This window comes from Bidens hawaiensis, unplaced genomic scaffold, assembly GCF_021521415.1.
Source record: "Bidens hawaiensis isolate Kalapana, Puna unplaced genomic scaffold, B.hawaiensis_p1.1 tig00009788_1, whole genome shotgun sequence".
NCBI classification, from domain to species: domain Eukaryota; kingdom Viridiplantae; phylum Streptophyta; class Magnoliopsida; order Asterales; family Asteraceae; genus Bidens; species Bidens hawaiensis.
In genome coordinates this window covers 636727-649678 of record NW_027491732.1, presented here as the reverse complement: position 1 = coordinate 649678, position 12952 = coordinate 636727, and the positions used below count along the sequence as shown (strand labels likewise).

Sequence of the window (12952 nt, the reverse complement as noted above, 5' to 3'; positions counted from 1 at the left end):
ATCGCTATTTTTACGTAGAATAATTTTTGCAATTTCGTCCGAAAATTTTTATATGTATTGAACTAATATGTGGCTTACTTCTATTCAAAATTTTATGTAGCTATAGTGGGAATCAAAATTGAAGTCAAACTACACAATAGTCAAAGCTGAAGAAGCAAGCACAACAGGAACTTGAAGACTATATGCAGATGCATCTATATGTACAATGTGTCAAGATACTATGTTATAGAACCATAGTCACTTTAACTTGTTGCATCTACCATGTACCAATACACATACACACACATTAAAAGCGCTTTTCAACGGTATTCTGTATGGATATTGGAAGATAGTGTTTATCTTGAATATTTTCAATTTGATTGGTTATGTTACCATTATTATTCGAGGTAGTTGGGGCGTTCGTTTGAAACAAGTTTTGGATTTTTGGATTGGATTCGAGTTTAGGGTTTTCGAGTTTAGGGTTTAGGTTTTCGGGTTTAGGGTTTAGGGTTCGGGTTTAGGTTTTCGAGTTTTGGGCTTATTTTGTTAAGGATAAAGAGGTAAAATACGAATATTATAAATATATATACTATTAAAATTAAAAAAAAAAGATATTTATAAATATTTACAATATTAATACTAAAAAAATAAATTAATAGTAATACTTGATTGTTTTTAATTTGATATATGTAGTGGAGATTATTAAGTGAAAAAAATATTGTAGGGACTAAAATGTATATAAATAATGTTAAGAGGTAATAGTAATTTATCTAATAAGTTAAGGGGTGTATATTTATTAAAAATGGTGTAAAGGGGGTACGTTTAGCAGCACCCTTAAAATATAGATGAAAACTTTTGTTTACATGTAAAATGTTAATTAAAATGTTTTTTTTTATAAAAACTCAATTAAAGTATCGTTTTACATGTAAAATGCTAATGAAAAGTGTTATTTTACATATAAAATTATAATGAAAACTATTGTTTACATCTAAAATGTTTATGAAAAGTTTTATTTTTCATGTCAAATTTTACTAAAACTTGTCTTTTGTACACGTAAGTTTATTAATGTAATATGTTGTTTTCGATGAAAAATTATAATGAAAATTGTTGTTTACATGTAAACTTTTAATAAAAACTGTTGTTTTACATGTAAATCTAATAATAAAAAAGTTGTTTTACATGTAAAATGTTAATGAAAACTATTGTACGTTTCAAATGTAAACTTTTAATATTATTGTAAATGTTAAATGTTAATTAAATTTTTGCTTTACATATATAAATTTAATAAAAATAATAGCTTTAAATTTAAATTTACAATGAAAAATGTTGTTTTACACATAAATTTTTTTAATGAAAAGTATTGTTTTGCATGTAAAATATATGTAAAATGTTAATAAAACATGTTGTTTTACATTTAAATTTTATTACATTGTTTTACACGTAAAACAAAAAATTTTCATTACGATTTTACATGTAAAATAACAGTTTTCATTAATATTTTACATGTAAAACAATAAAACAGATTATTGTTGTTTGGTTCGAGAATGTGTGGAATCCTGAGCCTTAACTCAGCCTCACGGGGTGCTTTAGCTCTTCGAGTATTATTTAATAGTTAAACGATACGTTATGTTGAACATAATTTTGTATTGGGGTTAACTCATTATGTATTGTGTTTCATTTGTTATATAGTTATCGAATGGTCACTTTATCTAATTTTGGCTTAAATGTATATTTTTTAATTGGGGAAAGTGAATACGGTGCTGTAAACCGTCTAACTTTACACGTAAAACCTATCAAAACTATGTAGTTTTAATAAAAAAAAAATCAATTACATAGAAAAACACGTACCTGCTCTTTCTTATGCTTCATTACAAACCACGAACGATTAACAATTAACAAGGACGAAGATTGATGCAGTAGACTACAAAGCAATTAATCGTGCTCTTATAATCGATCAGGTTCTGATATACTATGATTGTATCTCCTATTTCTCTCTATTTACATTGAAATTAGATCAGCAAGTTGTTAATCAACAAGTCTTAAGAAGTTTATGTACTAATCCACGTTCTGATTCTCTGATTCTTTCTTTCACTTGTTGATTATCAGTTTACATGTTCCAATATTTTTCTTTTGTTAATACAGGAAATCCACACCATAATGGATTTAGTAACAGTTCAATCAGAGACTAAAGCTTTTGAAAGAAATCTTATCGAACATATTGATGCAAACGGGTATTTGGTCACAAATAACGATTCCAGTTCTGAAGTAGAGGAGACAGAAGTTGTAAACTTGGATTCTGGGGTTGAAAAAGAAGTAACAAATGAAGTAATTGGGCAGGTTTTTGATACTCCTGATGACGCGTATGAATTCTATAATGGTTATGCGTTTTTACATGGTTTTGGAATAAGCAAAAGTGCCGCTCATAAAAATAAAACAACAAATGAGGCTTATCGAAGGAAATATGTATGCAACAAAGAGGGTTTTAAATATTTGAAGCGTGATGGTTCTGCGGGAGAAGCTAAGAAACGTCGCAGGGATTTGAGGACCGGATGTGAAGCGTTTCTTTGGATTTCAAAAGGTAAAGATGGGAAATGGTCCTTTGATGCATTTAACAATGCACACAACCATGAACTAACCGTTAGTCCAACAAAGGTAATGAAACATAGGTCTCATGGGAAGTTTCACCGCTCACTGGTTTGCAAATCTCTGATGTTGGAACTTGGTCAATCCGGGTTGAGACCTTGTCAAATCAAGAAGGTCGTAAATACTATGAAAAATCCAAGTGAAAATGATGTTACATCAAAACAATGTTCTGACATCTTAGGTGAACAACGAAAACAATACAAGGGTAAAGAGTTTTATGGTCTTATTAAACATTTCCAAGATAAATTACTAGAAGACCGTGACCTTTATTTTGTTGTCGATTTATTTGATGATGGGTCTCCTAGAAATATTTTTTGGACAGATGGGAGATCAAGAGACTTATATATAAAATTTGCGGACGGTGTTGTGTTTGATGTCACATATATGACCAACAAGTTTATGATGCCATTTTCTCCATTTGCCGGGGTGAATCATCACCGCCAATCCGTGCTTTTTGCTGGTGCGCTGTTAGAGAATGAGAAACAAGAGACTTTTGAATGGTTATTTGAAAATTTCTTAAAGTGCATGTTTAATAAGCATCCATTGGCAATAATTACTGATCAAGACAAAGCTATTGGAAATGCAAATAAAAGAGTTTTTCCAAAAACCCGACATCGTTGCTGTTCATGGCATATAAAGAAACATCAGATTGAACATCTTCGAGCACTTACAGTTCGTTATTGTGACAATGAAGAGCCATACAAGCAGTGGATAAAGAGTAATACTGTTGAAGAATTTGAAAATCAATGGGAAGTTTTATATGGTAAATACCAATTTGAAAGTGGTAGTTGGATAACAGAGATGTACAATCAACGCAACTATTGGGCTAAAGACTTCTTGAAAGATTATTTTTTTGCTGGCATGACATCAAGTGGAAGAAGCGAGAGCATTCATTCTTTTTTTATGGATATGTGAATTCAAATACCATGTTGAATGAGTTTGTGATCTAGTATGATAAAGCTGTTGCTTGCCGAAGGGGTTCCGAAAACGATGAAGACTTCAGGACCATGGACTCAAAGCCGAATCTTTCTTCTGTAAGTATGATAGAGAAAAAAGCAAGTCAACATTACACTAGAAAGCTTTTTGATATATTCAAGAAAGAATGGACCGAAGCTACCCTTAATTTAACCCATGATACGATAAGCAAAAGTTTAGAAGAAATCAAATATAAGGTTGGACAACTTGATATTGATAAAGTATACTGGAGAACTGTTACCTTTCGACTCTCAGATAAGATAGATGTAAGATGTTCATGTGCAAAGTTTGAAATAGACGGATATTATTGTAAAGATTCCGGCAAATTCAGGTATACCCTAGCCGGAATATACCATTTATGTGTTATTTAATACTGAAATATAAATTATAATGTGTTTATACGAGTATATAAGATTCACAAGTATGAATTATACTCGAATGTACAGCTAGTCGTATTGGAATTACGATTAACCGATGAACGATTATTGAAACCCGATCGAATCGGGGATTACATTATAGACGAAATATATGATGTTTAGTAAGGTTTACGAAGTATTAAGGCTACGGGATAAGTGAATTATAGCACAGAAAAAGGAATTCGATTTATTGGTACGTCGGTACGATAAACGAAACCTTTAACATCAAACCAAGCAAGAGAATATCGATCAAGCCGAAAAAGATGCACAATGACCGACAATATGATGTGTTGAGTCAATAAATGTCATGGTTTAAGTTTTTAAAGTTTTTAAATCGGTTTTATATAAATTTTATTTTTAAGCCAAAAAAACGACCGTTTTAGCCTCGTTTTAAGCCGAATTAAGTGTTTAACCGAAAAACGAACTGAACCAGATTATCCACAACATTATCCGGATTACACAATCCAAATGTGTGGCCAAGGTTTGAGATGTGGGCCCCACCCCACACCATACAAGGACCGATCAGTCCATGTGGTGCACACACACATTTCATTTTCTTTTTTCTAAACTCCCAACTCCACATTTCTCTCCATCCTCCACACATTCAACCAAAAACCCTTGTTTTTTAAGAAGATCCATAAGGTATAAACATGTTATTATGGTTTAATCTTGGTTTTTAATTCCAAAATCTTGAGAAAATGAGGTTTCAAGTGAAAAATGGGTGAAAACCCGAGATGAAACCAATTCTTGCATGATCAAGTGATGTATACAAGTTATACAAGGGATCTTGGTCCAAGAAAGGAGTTAAAAGAGTCAAAAACGAATTTTTACGGTAAAAATCTTTGTTTTGATGTCTTAACCGAAACCATGAAAGAAATGGCTTGATTGTGGGTATAACTTGCTTGGTGTGGTGTTATTGTGCTTGTAGGTGTTATATCTAGTTGCTAGCAAAGGCTAGAAAGCAAGATCTTTGCGATCTAAAGCTAGAAACACAAGGTAGTTCGGTTTTTCGTATGATTTGTGTGATTTGGACAGATTGTGGTAGACTTAGAGTTGGGTCATGAAATTTCACAGAGATGATCTACACATGAAAATATGAGATCTGTGAAATTTTGGTAATTTTTGGATAAAGGATGAATATTTGGTGAATTTAATGCTCGGTTTTGGCTAAAAATGGTGAAAAATAGCTAAACATCATGAAAAATTCTGGAAAAATTCAGATTAGCTTTTTATAACATATAAAAGTCACACACAAAATTTCAGGCCTATTGGAGAAGTCTAAGTTGGATTTTCGTTAAAACGAGTTCTAGGGTTTTCTAGCTCGGTTTTGGTGAAAATGGCATGAAAAATGAGTACTTGGTTCTGTAAAATTTACTGGGAACTATGTGGATTGCAGGAGTCATCCCAGAAAAATTTGGGATTTTTCTAAGGTCGTTTGGTATTTTCGACATATTTGGTGTTTAAATGACGTTTAAAAATAGATAAATAAATGTTAAATATAAAAATTAATTCTGGAAATATTTTTATAAAATTCCTTACTGTCAAAAACTGATTTGTGCAAAATTTCAAGATCCGAGACTAAACGGATAATTATTTGTGCTAAACAGAACATAAAAACAAACTTTTAAAGCTTAAAACGCGTAAACCGGCAAAGTTCGCCTAAGCGAGCTGACTGGTGTATAAAAACCCTAAAAATGGACTATTTTCATGAAACTAAGTTAATCAAGTAAAAATAAATCATCCGAAAGTAATTCGGATGATTTGGGTAATTTTACCCGATTTAGCAGTTTCCGGTATACTAAAGACGGAAACGGGCCCCGCGGCCAAACGTGGTGTCTAAACCGAGCTCTAATTTCACCACTTTAATTAAAATATCATTATCAACTATTTTCGGGTCGTATGTGGCCAAACTCATTTTTGAAAACATAAAGACGGTTAACCGTGCTAGGCACGCAAAACGAGAAAACAAACTAATGGTAATTTTGACTAAAGAACTCTAAGTGATATCACAATCTAAGTCCTGAGAAGTGTTTCGGGGTTAACATTGTCCCCGAATCGTGTACGGTACTGGGTTAAAAGTGTCCCCAGACGTACCGGTTAACACGAATTTAAGTTATATTAATAGAAATTGTGTAGTAACGACTTAGGGATCGTATTACAGATCCGGACCGGTAGCTGTGCACAGTATTACATCTTTGCTCACAAAAAGGTGAGTTTCACGAGCCCCTTTTTATTGAACTGTTTTAAATATTTTCTCGGGGCGGAAAGCATGTTTTTATCAAAGTGTTTAAGTACATGCCGATCGCATGGAAATGAATGTATTTATATAACGTTTATTGTACGGGAATCGTACGGTAATGTATTAAGATGGTAATTGTCTGAGTTGCTAATATTGTAAGGCCCGAAACAGTGTTCTGGGTTAACAGTGTCCCCAGAGGCTATTAAATGTATTTCTGGGTTAACAGTGTCCCCAGAGGCTATTAAATGTATTTCTGGGTTAACAGTGTCCCCAGAGGTTATTAAATGTATTTCTGGGTTAACAGTGTCCCCAGAGGTTATTAAATGTGTTTCTGGGTTAACAGAGTTTTCACTTGTAGACTCAGCATAATTACATCATTAATTTATGATTATTAAAATGATTTGTCATGGTTTATTTAAATTAGTGAAACTCGCCAACTATTCGTAGTTGACCCGTTTTCTTTACATGCTTTCTAGGTACACCCAAATTGGAATGAGTGATACGTGCTTGATGATGTGTGCTATTTTGTGGAAGCTTAAAGGTCTATATTTTGTTTTAAACATGTTAACGTACTATTGGTAAAACTTATGTGATAACGCCTAGTCGGTAACGAAACTCGGAACAATGTAATACGTTTAAATTATTGTAGTGGTGTTTTCTTTATAAGCAATGCTGTTGATATCAGATGTGTCTGTTGCATCCCGTGTACGTTTCCGCTGCGGTTACGGGGTGTTACAGAACTTGGTATCTGAGCCATTGGTTATAAAGAATTAGGTTGTCTTTAAAAGATACCTAAAATATAACCAGTAGCTCAAGTGTTATAGGATCTGAATATCAACTAATAATTTATTGTGACAAGGTCTGGATGAACTTGGATGGACAAGTGAGTTATTATGGTCCGGAACATAATAACAGACTTGTCCGCACGAGGGAATTCAGGGGAAGTCACGGGGGACTTTAATAGGTAAAATTGGCAACATATGTGCAAATATATGATAATATAGTTATGTGGTCAAGTTGTATAAGTAAGTGCATATTAATTTGATTATGATTTACACTATGGAAAGAACTACATGTTTGTTAACTTGTGTGCAGGAAAGAATGTCGAGAACTCCTAGTTTGTCGATGGAGGAGGACCCGGAGGAAGTCAGCTCCGGGAACTCTGGGAGCATACGCGTATCATCCAGCTCTGAGCCTAGTGAGGCTAGTCATAGGAGCTCTGGCCAGTCCTCCCCAGTCAGGATTGCCAGATCCCCTACCCCGCCCGCACCACAGGCCATCCCTGTCCCGCCCGGATTCGGACCCCGCCTCACGGCGCGGATCAGTGTCCCACATGTCCCACCTACCTCGCCCCCACCCAGACCTGCTACCCGCAGGGGCGAGTCCTCCCGCTCCCAGCCCGAGCCTGTGACTCCACCCGTGTGGGGCCTCCATAGGCAGGAAAGGGATGCGGCGGCATGGCTCCGAGTGCTCACCGAACAGGTGAATGAGCACTCCGCCGCCTTGACAGTGGGAGTGCAGAGGCGGATGTACCTGGGGGATTGCATACTGGACCACCAGTATGCGATTTCGCAGCTGAAGAGGGAGTGCTCATACTCCCAGTGGATGATCGGCCGGATGGAGACGCGGATCCGGGTTATGCTGGCTGTGATAGTGGTGTTGGTGGCTGTTTTGGTGGGGTTGGTATACCACCGTGTTTAGTTGTGTTAGGATGGGAGTAGACAGGGACCGCTTTTTGATACTCTGTGTAAGCAGTTAGTGGTGATGCTAACATAGAGTGAATTTTGGGTAGTTATAATACAACCACTGGCCCTTAGGGGGGTCTCTTTTGGGGTATATCGTTATAGATACTTTTGGGTATCATTCAAGCACTGACCCATTGTGGGTTATGTCGAGATGATGCCGACATAGGCCCTATGTAGGAAAACTTAACTTATGTAATGATGACAGGAAAAGTATGTGAACTAACATGGATGTAATATGTACTAATGTTTGTTAATGAATGGAATGTTTGTTGTGTTTTATGATTGGAACTTGTATTAATTATATGTATTTTCTGATGATGTGTAGAATGGCACCAAAACGATCAGCTCAAATGTCGGAAGTAGATGTGAGCCGTTTGATTGCTCAACAGTTGGAGGCGGCGATACCGGATATAGTATCGCGCATCGCCGCCAGTATTAATAATTCGACCAATCCAACCCCTCCGAGCAATCAAACGACCACCAATAATGACGGGGAACAAAATGTTAATCCTCCACAAAATGATGACACGATTCCAAGTAATGACGCACCGCCTAGGGTGGTCGTTACGGACAGTAATGGCCCTATACCAACTGTAGAGACGAACCGTACTGAACCGATTCCTGCATCCAGGGGATGTTCGATCAAAGACTTTATGTTGTGCAAACCTCTAGAGTTTAGCGGGTCTGAAGGACCAAATGGGTTGGTTAAGTGGATCGAGAAAATAGAATCAGTTGTGAACATCAGCAACTGCCCCGAGGACTGTGTTGTAAAGTACGCCACCTGCACATTCACGGACCATGCCTTGACATGGTGGAACACAATAGTGCAGACCCGGGGTCAGGCGGCGACAAACCGCATGACCTGGACAGAGCTTAAGGCTCTTGTACTGGGGCATATCTGCCCGAAAAACGAATTGCAGAAATTAGAAAATGAATTGTGGAACCTGGAGATGCAGGGGGCAGACCATTTGGGTTATACGAACCGGTTTAATGACTTGTCGCGATTGGTGCCATGGCTGGTCACCCCAGAGTCGAAGAGGGTTGAGCGTTATATTTGGGGGCTAACTCCCGTTGTAAGGAGTATAGTCAATTCTGGGGGACACCAGACGTATGAGGGTGCGGTGACGCAAGCTAGTATCGTCACATATGATTTCGTAAGGAGCGGTTCACTGAAGGTGGCAGGAGAATACGCTGGGGGAAAGCGGGGTACACATGACCATAGGATCCAGGAAAAGCAGCAAAATAAATGTGCTAGGCCTACTGCCCAAAACTACGCCATGACTAGTTCAGGCGGAAGACAAGAACCGCAGAAGGGAACGTTTCCTAGGTGTGGGAAATGCGGTTACCACCATGGTGGCGTGTGCAAAGAGGTGGTGTGCCACCGGTGTGGCAGGATTGGGCACTACGCACCAAGTTGTAGGACAAACCTGAACCGACAACCGCAACCTATCCGTGCGCAGCCATTTAAGACCCAACCAGCCCGACAACAAAACCCGCAAGGAAACCAAATGGTGACCACCAGCCGTGCTTGCTATGAATGCGGCAGCACGGATCACTTCAAAAGACACTGTCCGAAACTGAACCAGGGAGGAAACGGGAGGCAACCCACGGGTCAGGCATCGTCGTCCAATCCGGCGCGAGGCCGAGCATTCGTGATGGGGGCGAACGAAGCACGCCAGGACCCCAGTGTAGTGACAGGTACATTCCTCGTCTCTGATCATTACGCTTCTGTATTATTTGATACAGGCGCCGATAGGAGTTTTGTTTCCGTTAAAATCCTGTCGATAGCAAACCTTCCAATTGGTGAGACCATAGAACCTTATACCGTAGAAGTCGCTAACGGTAAAACCATGATAGTTAATCGAATAGTTCGGAATTGCCCTTTTATTCTGAACGATCAATCCCTTCCGATTGACTTGTTACCGGTAGAATTGGGTAGTTTTGACGTGATAGTGGGAATAGATTGGTTAGCACGCAACAAAGTAGAAATAAACTGTGAAAAGAAAATCGTCAAGATCCGGGTGTCGGATGACGAAGAGATATTAGTGCAAGGAGAAAAGTCAGGCACCATGATACCATTTATATCCCACCTCAAGGTGTTAAAATACATACGCCAAGGATGCGTGGCGTATCTAGCAAGCTTGATGGCCACTGATTCTGAGGAGAAACGGGTGGATGATATTCCAGTGGTACGCGAATTTCCACAAGTCTTCCCAGAAGAACTTCCTGGATTACCGCCAACCCGACAGGTCGAATTCAGAATCGATCTATTACCTCAATCTGGCCCTGTTGCTAAGGCACCCTACCGACTTGCACCATCAGAGATGCAAGAATTATCCAACCAGTTGCAAGAATTGTTGGATAAAGGATTTATACGTCCTAGTTATTCCCCGTGGGGTGCACCGGTACTATTCGTGAAAAAGAAGGACGGAAGCCTTAGAATGTGCATTGATTACAGGGAGCTGAACAAGTTGACAATCAAAAATAGGTATCCTCTCCCCCAAATTGATGACCTGTTCGACCAACTGCAAGGTGCGAGCTATTTCTCAAAAATTGATATTAGATCGGGATACCATCAGGTTAGAATTCAGGAGGAGGATATCCCAAAAACAGCATTCCGGACTCGCTACGGCCATTACGAGTTCTTAGTTATGCCTTTCGGGCTAACAAATGCGCCAGCAGTGTTCATGGATCTCATGAATCGAGTCTGTAAACCCTACCTCGATAAATTCGTCATCGTGTTTATTGACGATATTTTGATATACTCGAAGAGTAAAGAAGAGCATGAGCAACACTTGAGATTAATTTTAGAGCTTCTAAATCAGGAGAAGTTGTATGCAAAATTCTCCAAGTGTAACTTCTGGTTACAAGAAGTGCAATTCCTTGGTCACGTTATAAACCATCAAGGAATACACGTTGATCCAAGTAAGGTTGAAGCAGTTAAGAATTGGCAAGCGCCTAAATCGCCAAAGGAAATCCGCCAATTCTTAGGCTTAGCTGGATATTATCGTCGATTTATAGAGAACTTTTCCAGCATCGCCCAACCTTTAACCCTTCTGACCCAAAAAGATCGAAAGTATGAATGGGGTGAAGAGCAGGAAACGGCGTTTCAAACGCTAAAACAAAGATTGTGCCAAGCGCCGATCTTAAGTCTCCCCGACGGAGACGATGGTTTTGTCGTGTATTGTGACGCATCCCGGAGAGGGTTAGGATGCGTGTTGATGCAAAATAATAAGGTTATAGCCTATGCTTCTCGACAGTTAAAAATACACGAGAAAAATTACACTACTCATGACTTAGAACTGGGAGCAGTTATCTTCGCACTTAAAATCTTGAGACATTATCTCTACGGTACAAAGTGCACCATCTTCACCGATCATAAAAGATTGCAACACATATTCGATCAGAAATAACTGAATATGAGACAACGAAGATGGGTCGAGTTGTTAAGCGACTATGACTGTGACATCCGTTATCACCCCGGCAAGGCTAACGTCGTAGCCGATGCCCTGAGTAGGAAGGATCGGGTTAAGCCATTGCGAGTGCGAGCACTGGAAATGATAGTCCAGTCGAACCTTTCGGACCAGGTTCGAGTCGCTCAACGCGAGGCGTTGAAAGAGGAACAATTGGTAAAAGAGGGACTTTATGGTAACGAGAAGAATTTCGAACAGCGCGTGGACGAAATTCTCTATTTCAAAAATCGGATTTGGATCCCGACCCTCCATGACCTCCGAGAATTAATCATGGACGAAGCGCATAAGTCGAAATATTCCATACATCCGGGATCGGATAAGATGTACAAGGATGTGAAGGAGTTCTACTGGTGGCCGGGTATGAAAAAGGATATAGCCACATACGTCGGCAAGTGTACGACGTGTGCGAGGGTTAAGGCGGAGCACCAGAAACCCTCGGGGATGTTACAACAACCGGAAATTCCCGAATGGAAATGGGAGCAAATCACGATGGATTTTGTGACACATCTCCCTAAGACGTCCCGTGGACACGATGCAATTTGGGTAATCGTGGATCGACTAACCAAGTCGGCACATTTTATTCCGATTAGAAATAATTATAATACCGAAAGACTTGCGCAGATTTATATAAATGAAATTGTGTCTCGTCATGGGATACCCATCTCAATCATCTCCGATCGAGATAGCCATTTCACCTCCAATCTTTGGCAAGCTGTACAAGAAGCGCTGGGAACGCGTATTGATCTAAGCACAGCTTACCACCCTCAGACCGACGGTCAGTCTGAGAGGACCATCCAAACACTGGAGGATTTGCTTCGTGCATGCGTACTGGATTTTAAGGGAAATTGGGATCAACATCTCCCACTCGTTGAATTTTCCTATAATAACAGTTACCATAGCAGTATAAAGGCAGCACCTTACGAAGCATTGTATGGACGGAAGTGCCGATCACCACTCTGCTGGACTGAAGTGGGCGACACACAGGTTATTAGATCAGATCTAGTCCAAGAAACGACCAGCAAAATCCTTGAAATTAAGAACAATCTGAAGGCCGCACGGGATTGGCAGAAGAGTTATGCCGATACCCGTAGAAAACCGTTATCATTTGAGAAAGGTGATAAAGTGTATTTGAAAGTATCACCTTGGAAAGGAGTAGTCAGATTTGGAAAGGCGGGGAAGTTAGCCCCTAGATACATTGGACCATTCGACATTACTGCAAAAATCGGTCCTGTAGCATACCGATTAGAACTGCCTGATGAATTAAGTGCAGTTCACAACGTGTTTCACGTGTCGAACATGAAAAGGTGTCTGTCGGGTGAGACATCGGTGTTACCCTTAGAGGGTGTCCAAATAAGTGATCAGCTTAATTTCGTAGAGGAACCCATAGAAATAGTGGACGGGAAAATCAAGCAGCTTAGACACAATAAGATCTCGTTGGTCAAAGTTAGGTGGAACTCGCAACGAGGCCCAGAATATACATGG

At 39.0% G+C, this 12952-nt stretch overlaps 1 protein-coding gene across 1 annotated transcript; it reads left to right on the top strand.

The window, feature by feature from the left end:
• The first annotated feature begins 2136 nt into the window (after window positions 1-2136).
• On the top strand, window positions 2137-3537 carry LOC143533574 (protein FAR1-RELATED SEQUENCE 5-like). Its single transcript, XM_077028303.1, has one exon. It carries the CDS (start codon window positions 2137-2139, stop codon window positions 3535-3537), a length of 1401 nt encoding a protein of 466 aa, XP_076884418.1.
• Window positions 3538-12952: the final 9415 nt, after the last annotated feature.